The sequence below is a fragment of the Electrona antarctica genome, assembly GCF_951216825.1.
Source record: "Electrona antarctica genome assembly, chromosome: 4".
NCBI classification, from domain to species: Eukaryota; Metazoa; Chordata; class Actinopteri; order Myctophiformes; family Myctophidae; genus Electrona; species Electrona antarctica.
The window spans coordinates 43,015,243-43,034,348 of NC_136809.1; the positions used below are offsets into that span (position 1 = coordinate 43,015,243).

At 43.5% G+C, this 19,106-nt stretch overlaps 2 protein-coding genes across 2 annotated transcripts in view; one reads left to right on the forward strand and one right to left on the reverse strand.

Annotated features, from left to right (window-relative positions):
* The window catches only part of dctd (dCMP deaminase), a 33,782-nt gene extending 15,784 nt beyond the window's left edge, over positions 1-17,998 (reverse strand). The window contains exons 1-3 of the mRNA XM_079498549.1: positions 17,842-17,998; positions 9,292-9,388; positions 11-146 (exon numbers count right to left, since the gene is read on the reverse strand). Of these exons, the coding sequence (XP_079354675.1) occupies positions 11-146; positions 9,292-9,388; positions 17,842-17,882 (274 nt within the window). The 5' untranslated portion in view covers positions 17,883-17,998. The remainder of the gene's footprint in view (positions 1-10; positions 147-9,291; positions 9,389-17,841) is intronic.
* On the forward strand, positions 4,155-6,164 carry LOC306922107 (thimet oligopeptidase-like; the record flags this gene model as incomplete). The annotated part of the gene is made up of 1 exon (XM_079499500.1): positions 4,155-6,164. Exon 1 carries the CDS (start codon positions 4,284-4,286, stop codon positions 6,162-6,164), a length of 1,881 nt encoding a protein of 626 aa, XP_079355626.1. The 5' UTR covers positions 4,155-4,283.
* Positions 17,999-19,106: the final 1,108 nt, after the last annotated feature.

Below are 19,106 nucleotides of genomic sequence, written 5' to 3' on the forward strand. Positions count from 1 at the left end.
GTCCTCTCACCATAAGGGTACTTGGTATCCAGGCGGTTGTCAGCCGAGCGGGACCAGGGCATGAGGTCATCATCACAGCCGTTGGGCATGCCGTTGTAGCCGATGCCTACGATCTTATTCTCCTGGTTCACAATGCACGCCCCCACCTAGGAACACACAGCCACAACCAATTGATAGGACCGCAATGGAAATTGGAAACTATTGTTTTAATCGAAGGTCACAATTACTATGAAATCCTGCATCTCGCGTCTGTCCGTCACACCTCCATATATTGTTGCGTCCGTCCGTCACACCTCCATATATGGTTGCGTCCGTCCGTCACACCTCCATATATGGTTGCCAATCCATCATGGAGAACCCTTAGATCTTATGGATCCGACCCTGTGACATCACGTGACATCATGGAGACCCTTAACGCCTCCATATATGGTCACCCCTCGTGACACGTCACGCCACCATACTGTATATGGCAATCTCCATATATGAAGATCATGACACTGACGTCATCTAAGCCTGGATAACCATACATGAATCATCGCCTAGATCTGCATATGGAGCCGGCCAGCAAGTCTTAGTTGATCTGACCTCATCAAACCCTGTACAGTACACTCAAGACACGCTCCATACTGTATATGGCCAGTACAGAATTCATTCCATATGTTGAGTAGCTTAGCCTACTCACTTATAATCAGTGGTGGAAGCATTACTCAAATGTTTTAATTTTAAGTAAAAGTATCAATCCTGCTATACTAAGTAAAGTAATACTAAGTAAAAGAAACACACACACACACACACACACACACACACACACACACACACACACACACACACACACACACACACACACACACACACACACACACACACACACACACACACACACACACACACACACACACACACACACACACACACACACACACACACACACACACACACACACACACACACACACACACACACACACACACACAAAGAGTGAGACTTTCTCTCGTTCGCCTGTAGCTGACTCGAGGCTCGCGGATAGTTTATGAACGCTTGAAATAATGTACTTTCTGACACACTGAAATCCCAAGGCACTCTGGAATGTTAGCGACGCCCCGTACCGTTGTGTCAAAGAGTAGTTAACGACACACGGGGTGTACACACATGCTACGGTTAGATTAGCCTCGAGAGCTAGCTAGTGCAGAGGAGAAGGACTTGGTAGAGAGATCGAGAGAGACGCGGAGCGCTCTGAAGGTCTGACGACGATCAAGAGAGATATATCTCATGTTGTGTTTATAGCGAACTAAGACGGTTGTATCCACACTCAAAATGCACACCTGCCCGACCATTTTCTTTTTACTTGCCCCGGGCAGTCGGGCAGGCGTTAATGTCAAGCCCTGCATCGTCTTGCTCTCTGAGGTCAAGTAACTACCTGTGTTCAAAATTACTTACAAACTAAGAACTGAACATTCACCTTCCTTTGTGCCCTTCACCATCTCTCTCTCTCACACACACACACACACAAACGCACCCACCCCTCTCTCTGTACCCCCCGCAACGTTTCCCCAGGCTAGCGCTCTTTGATCAAGTGGTAGAGGAGTGCTAGGAAAGCTTTCAGTGCTTCAAACACACAGACTCCCTGCCAGGCTCTCCCCTCCACCTCTTCTCTCTCGCTCTTCTCACACTCCCCTCATCTGTCCGTTATGTCCATCAAACCTCCGAACCCTTCCTTTGACCTCATCCTCCTACAATCTATCAATATAGACAGCTGCAGCAGAGAGATGGGAATACTGTGAGGGAAAGATACAGCAAAGCAAGAGAGAGAGATTAAGATTAGAGAGTACTGCAAGAGTAAAAGACACAGCAAAGAAAATGAGATGAAAATAATGCAAGAATAAAAGACACAGCAGGGAGGGAGAGAGAGGGGAGGGAATGAGACAAGTGAGAGAAAGACAGGGAGAGCAAAGATAGAGGAACAGAGAGGCGATGAGGAGGGAGGGAAATCAAAAATAACTCATTTCCTCCCTACCATTTAGGATGAAGTCAGCCTTATAATCCCTTTAACTAGTAAAAGAAGAAATTAACTTTTGCACTAATTCGCACTGTAACACGTGTGTGTGTGTGTGTGTGTGTGTGTGTGGTCAATGTCAAAAGCACAGTACCGATTTCAGAGTTTGTTTCTGTGCATCTTTGCAAGTGAATTGTAGTCCATCAAGGACACCACCTGGCAGAATACTGTATATACACACACAGTGTGTGTGTGTGTGCGTGTGTGGACATGGCATCAGCTCAAAAACCTCAAAGAACTGCTATGACCTACTGAGGTGTCCGTGCGGATGCCTGGCTAGAAAGGGGCAGGGGTCCTTGACAGAACGCTTAATAATTCAGGGGTTTACCAACAGACACCTCAAACAGAGACACATGAGGGTTTACTGTGCATGCTTGCGTGTGTGTGGTTAGGGAGAGAGAGAGTGAGTGACATGGTGAGGGTGATGGGGTTAAGGGTTACACGGAATAAATAAACAAAAAAAGGGGGTGAAAAAGAAAATCTCATGACGGAAAGTTGTTTTTTAGGCCAAGTCCCAATGTGTGATTTGTGTGACTAGGAATGGGCACTATTAGGATTTAATTGTATCGATTCCAATTCTGAATTCTGAATTCTGAATCCCCTTTTCAGTTCCAAAAAATAATAATAAAAAGGGAGTGGGTGGGGGGCAAATACTTGGATAACAAAAATATCTTAAGCATTAACTGAAGTAGACAGCATTTACTGCTACACCAAATCGGAACATCCATGACAACGCAGTGGAAAGCCAATTTGAGATAACACTTTCAGCTCCTTGTTGTTCATTACTGGACAATTATGTTAGCGTTTAGTAGTGACACTGCAACTTGCAACACCATGGATGGTGGTCAGAATAATGAGTGTACACAGTGTCGATGTGAAACACTATACCGTTTGAAGTGTTGTGGCCTCTCTGAGAGCAGGAAAACTGAAGAGAACACCTTTGTGGTCTCAGGATTAAACTAACCAACTAGTATTAGTAACACTGTTAATGTTACCCATGCGTTGCTACACATGTGCAGGAATACAAGAACATTCATTCCAAAACACGGTCGTTCCGGGTCAAGACCTCAACAGTATTCAGTAAAACTATCCCTAAACCTAACCTCAGTAAAACTACCGGTATGCCTAAACTCAACCTTATTTGGCTCCTAAACCTAACTTCAGTAAAACTATGCCTAAACCTAACCGTATTCAGTAAACTATGCCTGAACTATTCCTAATAGGGATGCACGATATATTCGGTAGCATAATCGGAATTGGCCATATCGGTCATATCATATAAATACCGTATCGGATCGGTCTCAAAATAATACAGATTATTTCATCGGTTTTCACCAGCAAAAAATAAATAAATATGTAAAAATTCATCAATGAGTTCAATATAAATCGAAAGTGTCTAGTAGCGCTAGTCTAAAAGCCAAATAAAATATGGTGAAAAATCTTAAATACATTTTTATTTTTATTCTTTACATTTGTCTACATTTAATTTGTGTGCTCATCTCATTCAGTAGTCATTCAGTTGTGAATACACTTGGAAAAGAGGGTCTGCACACGCAGATTAGACACACCAATGGACCGACATGTGGAAACAACGGTCGGACATGCGATCGAACATGCGCTGCTCTGTGCTTGCGGTTACGTTAGGGTTTGAGGTAGTTTGTCGGTCAAATGACAGTCGGAAAAAATGTATGTCTAAACTAAAGCCTGTACCCGGAAAAGAGTATAGGCTATTTATTGATTGAATACTTTATTAACAGGCTTTGGGCCAAGCCCCTAGGGCCTAGGCTTGTTTCCATAGTGGTCGCAGTCAGAATCGGTATCGGCAGATATGATCCTGCAAATAATCGGAGATCGGATATCGGTCATAATTGTGCACCACTAATTCCTGACCTTAGTAAATAATAATACAAGGACCTCTGGGGGAAAGCGGTCCACAGAATAAGTTGGGGGCGAGTGTGGTTTGGGGCAAGCATTCCGGTTACCATCTGCAGCACCATATATAGACGTCTACGTCATGGAAACATTACAACAGCAACCTCATATAATAGGAACAGGAAAACATCGAGTTGGGGCTCTCACTCTAACATGAACCTCAGGATTGTCCCCGACATCACAGGTGTAGAACCAGTCTTAAGCTGAATACCGAGTACTGCAGTCCTTTGCTTCACAGACCCACCTGAGCAACAAGACTTTCATGGAGCTCAAAACAACGTGATTTGATTTCAGTCAGATGGGAGCTGCAGGAGAGGTGGTTTTTAGCAGTCCTACTCGGGTCTGCACGGAGAACCGCCTGTGCTGGGATCTGAGCCCTAAGCAGATCCAGCAGGTGTCCGACGAGCTCATCAGCAAGACCAAGGAGGTGTACGATGCCGTGGGCTCCCTGGACCTGGACAACGTTACCTTCAGCAACACTCTGAAGGCCTTGGCCGAGGCGGAGGTGGAGTACCTCGTCCAGTGGAACATGTTTTACTTCAACCGACACGTGTCTCCCAGTAAAAAGGTGAGGACCGCCAGCACACGGGCGGACAAAAAGCTATCCGAGTTTAACGTGGACATGAGCATGAGAAAGGACGTCTACCAGAGGATTGAGGCTCTGAGCACGAAGGTGGATATTGACAGTCTTACGTCAGAGGATAAGAGATACATGGAGAGACACCTTAAACTGGGCAAAAGTTACGGACTGCATCTGCCCGAAGATAAGCAAGACGAAATAAAGGACATTAACAAACAGTTAATACAACTATGTATAGTCTGTAAAAAGCAGAACTCAACCACGTTGAAGAAGCTAGTGAAGCTACATGCTCGGATGAGCGCTTTGCTGGGTTTCAAGACGCACGCCGACTTTGTCCTGGGGATGAACATGGCAAATTCCGCAGAGAAGGTCTCCATCTTTCTGGAGGAGCTGGCCCATAAGCTGAAGCCGCTGGGAGTCGAGGAGAGAGCGATCCTTCTCAAACTAAAGAAGGAGCAGTGTCAGAAGAGTGGTCTGCCATTTAACGGCAAGCTGTATGAATGGGACCTGCCATACTACATGTCCCAGGTGATTAAGAAGGAGTATGGAGTGGATCACGAGCAGTTGAAGGAGTATTTTCCTTTGGAGGTTGTGACCCAGGGTCTGCTTGAGATCTACCAAGACCTGCTGGGACTGTCGTTCAGCCTGGTGGATGGCGCCCCTGTGTGGCATCCCGACGTCACCCTGTACTGCGTCACCGACCACTCTTCTCGACAGACTGTTGGACAGTTCTACCTTGACCTGTTCACCAGAAAGGGAAAGTACAGAGGAGAAGCTTACTTCGGCCTGCAGCCCAGCTGTCTGCTGTCTGATGGGAGCAGACAGATGTCCGTCGCCGCCATAGTGACCAACTTCAGTAAACCCAAGATCACCCCCTGCCTCCTGCATCACGAGGAGGTGGAGATATACTTCCATGAGTTTGGTCATGTCATGCACTACCTCTGTGCTCAGGTTGACTACGCAGTGTTCAGTTCATCCCAGGTGGAGAGGGACTTTGTGGAGGCTCCCTCACAGATGTGGGAGAACTGGGTTTGGGAGAAGGAACCTCTACAGAGAGTTTCTAAACACTACAAGACTGGCGCTCCGATTCCAGACGACCTGTTGGACAAACTCATCAAGTCTCGCCTCGCCAACACTGGTATGGACTACCTTCAGGATATAGTCCAGGCTAAGTTGGACCAGGCTCTTCACACTCAGACTGGACTGGACCCGGGCAAGGAATACGCCAGGCTCAGAAAGGAGATTCTGGGAGTCCCTGCTTCTCAAATGACCATGACCAACATATCAGCCACGTTTGGGGACCCAGTAGACGGAAACCAAGCCAAGGACTATCGCTACCTGTGGAGCGAGGTGTTGGCCATGGACATGTTCTACAGTCGTTTCAAACGGGAAGGCATCATGAACCCTAAGGTGGGTTTGGACTATAGGAACTGCATTCTGAAGCCTGGTGGTTCTAAGGATGCCGAGGAGATGCTGAAGAACTTTTTGGGTCGTGAACCCAATCAGGAAGCATTCCTCCTGAGCAAAGGACTAACTGCTTTGAAAACCAGGAAAAGAAAACTAAAGGAGAGTCACATGAAGAAAAGAAAAATAAATTAAAAGTCAGCATTTTAAGTATTTAGTTTAATTTAAGTGTTCCTGTATTGAGCAGTACTAGCGTGTCAACACTAGTCTATTTATTCCACTGCATACCACAATGTATGTCCTAGTTGTGTTGCTGTCGCTGCCTCAGCAGTTCTGTTCTTGTTCTGAGGGTTAAGTTATTCTCTGAACACTGCTTTATTTTATGGTTTCACTATACACTAAACTCATTTCAGTTGTAACGTGAAACACAATCCAGAATGATTTGATTATGTTGGTTCATGATGTTGGTGTCAATATGATTGCAAGTAATAATTGTGTAAATGTATTTTGTTTCACCACATTGGAACTAAAGTGAGAATTGCTTTTCTTTGGAATGTGAAGTTAAATTGTTTTTAATTTTGAGTTGGAGATATGCAGTAGCAATCCAAAGACTAATTGTGTACGATTAGTCTTCTAGCAAGTGTGTTATTAATTTCCATTGTTCTGGCTGTCAATCAGGTGCTGCACGTGGATAATTTAATATAATGAATGTTATATTCAGATGTATATTAGTATCACATGGGTTGCTTTTGTATAGTGCTCAGTTCTATTGTTCTGCTGATGAGGGTTTGAAGATAAACAGTGACAAATACAAATTGAGTACCATTTGTCTTCTACAGATTCAACTTCTGAACTCCTCTAAGCACACAATATTTAGTTTTTAGTGTCTTTTTGTAGTTTTGTTTCAAACTGAATTCTAGGAATCACAGTTCTACCACCATAGACAGTGTTTCTCCTACCTTGAAGGTCAAATCGATTTTCTAAAAGGTGTTTCCTATAGGGCAGGTTTAACCCAGTGGTTAAATATTTTACACAACAGTATAATGACATGCCCTGCTCATTATTTGTATAATTATACATTTATTTTTCTTCTTCCTTATATTATTTTTGTATTTTTTTTATAATTATGTTCTTATTTATGCGGTACAAGCCGCTCCAACATTTGACCCATCTGTGTGTCCATCTCTCTATACTCTATCTATATCAGTATATTTTGTTTGTCCGTATCAGTATGGCAACAACAGCTGCAGCCACCGAGTCGTGGTGTTGAGCAGTCTTGATCACACACGCACAAGTTAACCAAGATCCAGACCCGATACTAATATAGGCTACATTTGCCTTTTATTGTCTCCACCAGGCCGAAGGCATGGGGAGAGAGTATGTTTTGCACTCCGTCCGTGTGTGTGTGTGTGTGTGTGTCCGTCCTTCCGTCCGTCCGTTACCAGCTAATCTCTGGCACCGTTAACCCGGTCGATGCCAAACTTTGCACACACACTCCCTGGATGCCAATGACGAACCTCTGCCCCACATTTTCCAGAACGGCCTGTTATAGCTCCACCATGAGGCAGCTTTCCACATTTTTTACCTAAAACTGCACCGATCTGCGTGAAACGTTGCATGCACACTCCCTAGAGGCCAAGGACAAACCTTTGACCTGCATTTTTAACATCTGCCTTTTATAGCGCCACCAGGAGGCCAACTTTTGTAAAACACATTTTTTGATATTACTCCTCCAGATTCTGTCCAAAAATCTCACAAGTCGTTACACAGTATCTCTATAGTCATGTGCTCAAGTCGGATCTGTCCGATATTTCATATTCCATCCTAATTGGCTATAATTGGCTTTCAAAGTTTGCAAGATTGCCCCGTTTTGAACAAAAGCCTCAAATCATGAATGCAGCGTGCAATTTACGTCAAATCTTTCACACATTTTCTTACTAGGCTGAGGAATATATCCCACCCTTTTCACATTGGCCTGTTATAGCGCCACCAACAGGTTGATTTTTTCAAAAACACATTTTTGGAACAAAATGCCAAATGCCTCAAATCATCCAATTGCCGTCAAAGGCGTATGAAGAAATGGCACCCTTTTCACATTGGCCTATTATAGCTCCACCAGGAGGCCACAACCTGACCTGGCTTGGTGGAGACCTGTGCCCCGAGGGGCACTTTTTCTAGTTTCAATTAATTTTGACGCAGGATCCCGTGACACATGCTCGAGACTGACAGGACCTCTCAATTTTTATTAAATACTTAATGTCTTCGCGTCCGTCCACACACACACACACACACACACACACACACACACACACACACACACACACACACACACACACACACACACACACACACACACACACACACACACACACACACACACACACACACACACACACACACACACACACACACACACACACACACACACACACACACACACACACACACACACACACACACACACACACACACACACACACACACACACACACACACACACACAGCAGCGTAGATTGTGAGTCTGACGCAGTTTTAATATTGACATTACTCAAGTGAGATGTGTTGGTTTTATAGATTTAACAGCAATATTAGACTAATATAGCTACCAATATGTATGACGCCTGGATTTACCCAAGGAATAAGTAACCTGAATTTACCCACAGAATAAAGGTTTATATTATCATCGAAGCAGACAGACAAGACAGACTTTCTGTCTGTGAGCACATCTGTCCTGTGCTCTCATTGGCTGCAATATGGACCTTCTTGGGGTGCGTCGCAACCCCGTTCATACTGTATGATGTCCAGTCGGCGAGTGTCAAATATCAAACCTGCTAGATATTCAGAAACGCTCGGGAAGGCATCGGCGAGCACTTTTATCGGCGCTGGATCTTCTCTCAGAGCCCTTCACCCACAGTGAGCAAAACCTTGGCTATCAAAGCTCGATCTTGCGTCAGATCGGGGGTTTTGCAAGTACCAAAAAACCTCCCCGACAGCATAATCTGCGCAAATATCGTGGAGTGTGTAGGGGTCATGTCATTTTATGTTTGGTTGCGCTCAGGTGTTGGTTGAATGCTGCATTTGCAAGCTTGTAGATCTACAATTTTCAGTCAAGTGGAAAATCAGCCATTACGACACCATCATGGCCCCCCAAAATACATTTGTGTCAACAAAATCAACTGTTTTATTCAACAGACTATGACTAAACAATTTGCTGTTAAAATTAACACTGATTCACACAAACAAAGGGCCAAAAAGTGTGACAATTACTATAGTCTGGTTGCCCTGTTAGGGCAATCACATTAATTACAATGCAACAGAGTACCTGGGAGCTTGGATCCTTGCTTCTCTGTGCTGACAGGAAGGCCACAGCCATAAAATACTCGGGCCATTCTAGGTAGTCGTCTCTCTTCCTGGTGACACTGGTTAGAGACAGAAGACGCCATCAAAGAGGAGATTAGACATACTGTACCTATAGATGTTACATTTAATCCTGGGTTCACATTATATTAGGGCTGTCACGGTTATACAATTTTACTTGACGATTTTGTCAAACAAATAATATGACAAATAACTTAAACACACAAATGTATGCAATTAGATTTAACACAATGCATTACAAAATGGTGGAAATGGAGGATATACACATACACAACGCGAAGGCACATAGGAAAATCCGACCTTGTAGACCAGAGGTTACCAGAGTTACTACAGGGCTGCCACATCTTCCCATCTAACCACTTGAACCCTAACATCCATATTCTGTGAGAAACATTTGCTGAAAGTAGCTGATCTGCAAGCTCACAATGAGTTGCATTGTGAACTTGTAGATCGGCTATTGGTAACAAAGAGATTTGGTGATTTGGAAAAAAACAGAACACAAAGTACAGAGCCAAAGAAATCTTATGGTTGAATGCATTTCTGAAAATACTAATTAACATTAATCAGTTCCCAACATTAGGGCTGAACGATTAAACAAATTTAAATCGAAATCGGATATTTTGGTTTGGACTTTGGACGATGATAAAAAAAAGAAAATCGGAAAATCGACTTTCACTTTAATTAGGGTAATTAAGTTCTCGCTCATTAAAGCACTGCACAGGCCAAAAGTCCATCCCTGTGCTGCTAAAGCATAATAAACATGAGTCCAACACCAAACTAATGTAATCCGTTTCGGCCGTGCACTTAATCTGGTGCGCGCAGCTCATAACTCTGATTTGTGTGTGCTCACTCACACCGATAACTGATCCACGCAGACACAGAACATGTCCCAAACACTGAAGTAAACTTGTTGTTAATGTTTAACAACAAGATGATTAATCATAAAGTGCCAACGAAAAAAGCTCATAGCTTATCAATACTGTGTCCCGAGTTGCCCTACTGTCCCTTACATTAACTGTTTATTTTGCATCGAGGAGCGATGTGTGTATATGTCGCCTCGTCTAAAAACAAAGTGAAGCCTGCCTGACGTATGCTTCGTCGTACGACGTGTTGCATGCTGGAAATAGCTGATCTGCAAGCTCACAACGCAACTCGCCTCCGCAACACGCTGTGAGCTTGTAGATCGGCTATTTTCAGCACACGAAAATATGCAGGATGTGAGACGTTCCGAAACTTTTGCCTTCACAATAAACACATCCGCTTCTCAAGTTGATGAGAGCTACTGTATATGGGGCTACATTTTCACATGGCCCATTTGACAAGACAAGCTAAGTGGAAAAGGATTACTGATTCGGTCGGTGGCATTTCACATTGCAAAAGGGTGCAGGAAGAGTGGGCACCTAAAAAAATCGTGGGCACCTCAAGTGTTAAATTGGCAATTTTTTCAAAAATGTAAAAAATGAATTAAAAAATGAATTAATTTGGATAATGTTAATGGACATATTGTAAAAGTATTCAGTTGTTGATTGGTGCAGCCACTCCATTGCCCAGCAATGTGTGTCCCTGGCTGAGTCCGTTTTTTCACACGAACAACTCTGATGATAGTGCTTTCAAACACGTCTATGAAGCCATCTATGAGAACTATGAAGAAGTTTAATCTGCAACATAATCCTATATTACAATTGAAAACATGTGCCCAAAAGCACGCACAGGAACAAAAGGCACCAGCTACTACGTCACTGACACGCTGCAACACGCTGCAACACACACTGCAACAACACACTAACACGTCACACACTTACCCTCCGCGTCGTTGGTTCCCTATCTCCTCATGTCGCGCCGCACGGCCACAATCGACACCAGCCGCGTAAAAATTGTCATCGCACTGCCACTAAAGCCGGCTCCCGTCCACACTCGCAAACAATATCAATATCAATAATAAACACAAACACGCCACAAGCACCGACACCCCCGCCTAATTTGTTGCCACGTCTATGAAAACAAGCACAGAAAAAATGCCATTCAACACGCTACTTACACACACTACCACTCGCTTACAATACGCGGACCTGGCAACACTACATTCTCTCTCCCATTTGCTCAGAGCCCACCACGTGACCCACACAGGGAGGGAGACGATTGCGTGATGCTTCTATGTACAGGATTCTATAGGTCACCACTTTTGGTGTGACACACATACGGCTTCTGTTTACTAATATGCGTTGTCAACACGTGCTGAGTTGACAAACATTGACCGACTTCGGAGAAGACTGATAGTTTCTCCTTTACTACTTAGGCTGTGGAAGTATTCACACTAGGCAACTTTTGCATTTATTGGCATTGCCAATTTGGGGAGAAAAGGAGGACGAGGAGGTGATCAAGCTCCACAACACCACATTGGTAGGTAGCCTCAAGGCTGCATTTATTTGCCTTCTTTTTCCTCTCGAGGCTGCATGGGATGATGTGAACCCCTCCAGCAGGCTAGGGAGCACCGCTCCGGTTAGCGGAAAATGACCGCGGGGTGCGGGTTGCCAGGTTTTTTTATAAGTAAAGTATTTACATTCAATTACAAAAACATATATATATAATACATTTTAATTTACGTCATATTTAGCGGCATTTCGACCTAATTTCTCTGTTCTTTGTCAATGGCAAATATTGAGACGTGTGGGGACTAAAGCTGTATATAGGAGGGCCCTCAAACACATTAGTTCATAACTTTTCATCGTGCTCCTAAAAAAAAAAGTGGCATTGACAATTTGGGGAGAAAAGGAGGACGAGGAGGTGATCAAGCTCCACAACACCACATTGGGAGGTAGCCTCAAGGCTGCATTTATTTGCCTTCTTTTTCCTCTCGAGGCTGCATGGGATGATGTGAACCCCTCCAGCAGGCTAGGGAGCACCGCTCCGGTTAGCGGAAAATGACCGCGGGGTGCGGGTTGCCAGGTTTTTTTATAAGTAAAGTATTTACATTCAATAAAAAAAACATATATATATAATACATTTTAATTTACGTCATATTTAGCGGCATTTCGACCTAATTTCTCTGTTCTTTGTCAATGGCAAATATTGAGACGTGTGGGGACTAAAGCTGTATATAGGAGGGCCCTCAAACACATTATTTCATAACTTTTCATCGTGCTCCTAAAAAAAATTGTGTGCTACTAGCCGCAATTACATACACAGTTAAAATAATAAGAAATTTGCGCCAACGACTGCGTCGACACCTGGCGTGGAACAAACGGGACGAACCGAGGCGCATATATGGATAACAACACTACACGCGCGCTGCAACACAAAACAGCTGCATACAACGCGTGTCACTGTGCACTTCTGTATCTGTGGACTTCTGTATCGCAACGCGGGCCAACGCAACTCTGGGATGAGCGGGCCGAAGGCCCGCGAAATTCTAGTTTTATACAATATGTAGTGGGGGTCTCTGTTCATCTCTCTCTCCCTCAGCTAAGGGGTCCTTGCTCTGAAAAACGACCCTTGTTCTACACTTTACACCCCCACTTGAACTGACAGTGTGTGAGACAGAGGAGGTACACTACACTTAACATGACATGAGTGGATGTGTAGGCGTGCTGTGGACTCAATGTGCAGAGGAGGCATGGGTAGTTACCCCTTAAAAGTAACTGGTTTTATACTTGTAAGGAGTTTGAATGCAATATACTTTTCACTTTACTCAGGTACAGTACTGAATGTGAAAAAACAAATACATTTGGGACAAATCTAAAGAAGTAAAAGTAACATTTTTCAAATAATTTGGCTACATCTTCTTGATTGTGCACATTCTATGCGTTTAATTCTCTCCAAGAGACCGTTTAATTTGGTTTATTTCTATTGGACAAGCATGTTACACAATTATAATTACATGCTGATAAAATAAACAATAAATCAGATGGTATACTATGTACTGTAACTCAGTACTTGAAAATATTTTCTTTTTTTTAAGCTTTGGCACTTTCTTATTTAAGAAATTTGGTTGACTACTAAATCGTACTTCTACTCAAGTCATTATTTTAAAGTAACACTACTTTTACTTGAGTGAAGTTTTTTTGCTACTCTACGGACCTGAAGTATGCGTGTGAATTTACTCTCATATGGATTGGAGGGCAGAGGTGGTGTAGGAGAGGGGCAGTAAATTGCAACGTGATCCCTGAACAGCACTCTCTTGGTGGGATGAGGAGAAAATGAGAGGGCCTTGAGGTCAGGTGTGATGGAGGTGTTTGCATCAAGTGCTCTCCAGTCTCAAATCGAACACACCCACGTCCCACACCCTTATATCTGCATGCTTGTATAGCCGACAGGGTAAAAGCAGTAGTAACACCATTCATTTCATATTATACAATTTAGGCATTTTGCAGACGCTCATAATGCAGAGTGACTTACAGTAAGCAAGGAAAACATGAAGCAATACATGATCTAATGCATACAAATGGTCATCTAGGATCATAGGTTAAGGACCTATACAGTATAATAAGAAACTATAACAGTATAGGATACATAGGGGTATAGGCCAGGGGCCACAACTGTAGAATGATTGTGTGTGGGGGGCCACACAGCGTGCGCGCACACAGACATGTGTCTGCACAGTAATGAGCAGGATATTATGTCTATATGTACATGTTATGTATGCTACCTTAGATGTAGACCTATTTGACAGTGCATAAACATAATTGCCTTGACATGAACGACTTCATATCGCACACACACCATACCTGTAACTTTCATTAGCCCTCAATTTATTTTGTTTATTTTATTTTATTTTGTATTCTTCTAAGGGCCACAAGGTGGGCCCCGTGGGCAAAATAAACCAGGCATCTGTTTACATAACAGGCTATCTAATTACATGTTATTCTTTGCATAAGCCTGCAACGTTGTCAAGGCTAGGGCAAGTGCTAGGGGCGGACACATCAGTGAACCCTCGCTATGAGTCTGGCCGAGCCAGGCTATAAGCGCACATCCAGACAGAGACTATTAATGTCACAGAGTCATCAAAGGTTTACCGTAGACAGAATTGTCTCAATAAATGCGTGTCCATATGAAACCACGAAAATGGCACACACCCACTGAATACGACTGTAGTATATATGCCCGGCCTGTAAGTGGCGCTGTAGCTGCCACAAAGCACAAAAAAGAGGAAAAGATCACACCCGTTTAACCGAGTAGTGTAACTCTGTGTGGGGGTCCCCGGAACTTCCAGACCCACAGGAACGCCACGCCTAGGGTGCACTCCATAGCTCTGCAATGGAGTGGCTGCACCACTCAAAAATATATGGACCATGCTGCGACGTAAACAATAACAGACAGAGAATGCTGTTCTCCATGTCCACTTGGACTAGTACTGTAAAAGCCCTATCGCGCTCGGTAGCTTCTACAGCACAAACGCACCGCTGATGGGGGGGCTATGACGTCATCAGTTCAGATGCATATTTGTTGTACACACGGAGACGCAAGGGTTGCGTCTTCACTCTGGGCCCCGGTTTCAAAGATTAGCGTATTCAGACACCCAACACACCAGCTTTGTTTGGATGAAACGGAAATACGATAAAAAACAAACAAAGGGATTCTACCAACACGCCTCAAGCCGCAGCTGGAACGGCTGGTCCGGTGCATCACAGGAACAACTAGAAAAAGTGCCCTTCTGGGCACAGGTCTCCACCAGGAGGATAGGACTGTGTGAGATGTTTGGCAAAATGTTTAGGATTAATATAAAACATGTTTGAGGCATTTTGTTCCAAAAATGTGTTTTGCAAAAATCAACCTGTTGGTGGCGCTATAACAGGCCAATGTGAAAAGGGTGGGATATATTCCTCAGCCTAGTAAGAAAATGTGTGAAAGATTTCACGTAAATTACATGCTGCGTTCATGATTTGAGGCTTTTGTTCAAAACGGGGAAATCTTGCAAACTGTGAAAGCTAATTATAGCCAATTAGGATAGAATATGAAATATCGGACAGATCCGACTTGAGCACATGACCATAGAGATACTGTGTAACGATTTGTGGATTTTTGGACAGAATCTGGATGAGTAATATCAAAAAATGTGTTTTACAAAAGTCGGCCTCCTGGTGGCGCTATAAAAAGCAGATGCGGAAAATGCAGGTCAACGGTTTGTCCTTGGCCTCTGGGGAGTGTGCATGCAATGTTTCACACAGATCGGTGCAGTGTTAGGTAAAAAATCACACCCGTGTGAACTGAGTGGTGTAAGGTTTTATATAGCATGATCAGCTGTGGTCTGACGTAATGTCTGACGTAATGAAATAAGGTAAGGTATTATGTAGCCTGATCAGCTCTGATCTGACGTAATGAAATCACACCCGGATGTGATTTCACAACTGGCTTTTTCTGTGCAGAGAAAATGACCATGGTTGCTATGGTCATCCAGTTCACCCGGGTGTGATTTAATTACGTCAGAAATTATTTTGAACATAGCAACCATGCTCATTTTTTTCTGCACACAAAAGCCAGTTGTAGGAGTGGTTTACACCACTCAAAAATGTGAAAGGCTGCCTCATGGTGGCGCTATAACAGGCCGTTGTGGAAAATGTGGGGCAGAGGTTCATCGTTGGCATCCAGGGAGTATGTGTGCAAAGTTTGGCATCGACCGGGTTAACGGTGCCGGAGATTAGCTGGTAACAGACGGACGGAAGGACGGACGGACACACGGACACACACACGGACGGAGTGCAAAACATACTCTCTCCCCATGCCTTCGGCCTGGTGGAGACAATGACATAAGTTGCAGAGGAGGAGAGGACACTGGAGCAGCACGGACATTTAAAGCCTTTTATTAGGTGCTAGTATACAGAAGGACTAACGTTTCGACGTATGCGGTCTTCATCAGAGTCCCGATTTAAAAAACCTTTGCGGATTCACCTAAAAACATCTGTCTGGACGGCACCTAAAGTGGAGTTTGAACTTCGTAGAGGTGAGTATGCAATTACAGCGGAAGATTGATAAAAGTTAAAACAATATACTGTAGCCCTGTGAGCCCCTGCCCTTTTACCCGTCTGTAAAAAAACTGCACTCTCCAAACGATGAAGGCACCATTTACTATGATGAGAGAAATGCAAATAGCTCCCTTTCCTTTCCATGCCATACCAGAAGCAGTGGTGTAATGTTTGTTTGTTTTTTTATTTTTGGCACCACAGCGTTCTAATGACGTCACGCGCGGGACTACATGTGCGCACGCGCACAGAACAGCCGACAGCTCACAGCTGACAGCGAGTCAACTCATGACGAGACCAGCATTAGAAAATATCTTCTTAATGAACGTCGTGCCTTGACTGCCTTGACTTATGTAGCATGTCTGTGACATGTGACTCAAACTGTCTCAAACTAGGGGGTTTTCATGATTCTGAATCCATTCCAAGCATTAGTTTTGCAAAAAATCCCTCCTTGGGCTAAAACGGCCATGATGAAAGCATGAACATATGCAAGTTAGCATCTGGCAGTTTCTACCTGCTGGGGACCCATACTCAACATTTCTAACATAAAACCTTGGTTTACTCAACATGTCCAGGTTCACAATGGGGCTCTATGGGCTGGCAAGTAGATTAATACGCAAATCCGATCAAAAAATCTAAAAGCTGTGCAGTTTAAATGTCGATCAGTGATGTACATTTTCAGGGGTGGTCTTTTAGATGGTTCCCATGGCAATTTTATGAGTCCCGCTTCAACGAAGTTAGGAGTCATATTGACATTTTTACAAATTGCAGCATTCAACTCCCATTTTATCTTGTATGTTATAAAATGGTTATATTCATGTATAAAATATATATGAAAGAAATAAACAATTCTAAATCTAAAGAGTTATGCAAACAGCCAAACAACAGTGCAAAGTATATGCAAACATAAAGTAAATTAAATAGCACCAAATTACAGTACAGTGCTGAGTACAGTAGTCGAGTAGTGTGTCCATGGGACCCCCAGAAAGGTCCACAGATGGGTCCATTATCAATAATCTGCGTTTTGAGATGCAAAATGCACCCTATAGCTCCCTCTGGTGTTATGGGTGTGGACAGTCTGTCAAAATGGGCAGGGGTGAGGTGGGACCAGTTTGTTTTGGGAAGCCTGGAGGTGCTGTGGTACCAAGAGGTGCATGCATAGTCGTAGAAACCGTGTACTAGGGTAGGGCTCCTGTTAGGGTCTTCAATGTGTTTTTGTTAATGTTAACCACTGCCAGTGAGGAGATCCTGCAGGAATCTACAACACACCAACAATCGGTACACCACCAGCACCAACACAACACACGTGTGTGTGTGTGTGTGTGTGTGTGTGTGTGTGTGTGTGTGTGTGTGTGTGTGTGTGTGCGTGCGTGCGCGTCTGTGCGCAAAACAGACAGTCAACGTTAACAGACGCACGCACACAAGTGACAAGTCAACACACACAAACACAGCAGATTCATAAAACTGAACACAAACCATCTGCAGAAAAGTGAAACTGAAACAACGTGTGTGAATTAATGACATAAACATGATGTTACCCGTTCATTGTTGCAGCGTGTTGTTGTGTGTGTGTCTCCATGCTGCAGCAGGAACCAACGCAGTGAAGTATTATTTATGTATTTACACACCAAGCTTCCTTGTTGCACACCAGGACGTGATGGAAATCTCCCGCGCAGGAAGCTGTCATCATCTGTGTTGCCAGATTTAGGTAAATAAGTAACCAGGTCTATGAAAACAAGCCCACTTTATATCCCAGAGCGTGACTGATTGAAATCTGAAAAACTAAAGGTAATTACACAGTGGATGATTTTCTGTCCACTTCAGTCTTCCACTGTTCAAATAATGAATGCCTTTAGTGTTTTGCTATGTCTGTAGGCCTACTGTTTAGGCTACTGTATGTATATGTGTTTTGTAGGCCTACATACTTTTATTGTAGGCATATACAAATTATGATGATGATGATGATGATGATGATGATGATGATGATGATGATGATGATGATGATGATGATGATGATGATGATGATGAGAAAAAGCACTAAGACTTGTCAGAACATTTAAAGACGTACAAATGTACATGTCTATGAATAAAGGAAATCACCATCATATGTAGGCCTATGGCCAAATAGGCTACATATTAATTTGGGGGTACTTGGATTGAAAATGTTTGAGAACCACTGGTTTAAATTGGGCATTATTAGGAAACCAGCCTAAATAAGCAAGTAGCCTACACTTTCGAAACAAGACCCCAAAAATCGCAACCCGCAAACTACGAATATTTACAAGCAACGTTGGAGAAAAACAAACACAACGTCGCTTATAATAAGCAGACATGGCGAGACTGGTCAGTCCTTTTTGAGTTTTTACCGCAGGTTCATGACGCTACATTGCCTCCATCTAGTGGATTATATCACACAGTCACAGTGCAGTCTGTCATTCAGCCTAGTAACCTTTTTCAAACTAAATATTTTTTACGGGATTTTACATTGCGTTTCTCTAACATTTTCATGTCTAGTCAATTGGACCCCCAAATTGAATTCTTCTGCAGGAGGAGAGAGGGGGGGGGGGAGAGAAGACAGAGAATAATGTATTGTAGGCTATGTAGTAGCCTAGTACAGGGGTTCTCAACCCGTGGGTCGCGACCCCTCGGGGGGTCGCCAAATTATTTTAGGGGGTCCCCAAATTATTAAAAAAAATATATATATATATTTTATTTTCATGATTTTTCAAAAATAGCAGACCTACAAGCTCGTAGCGCGCCACTCGGTGGCGCGCTATGAGCTTGTAGATCTGCTATTTTTCAA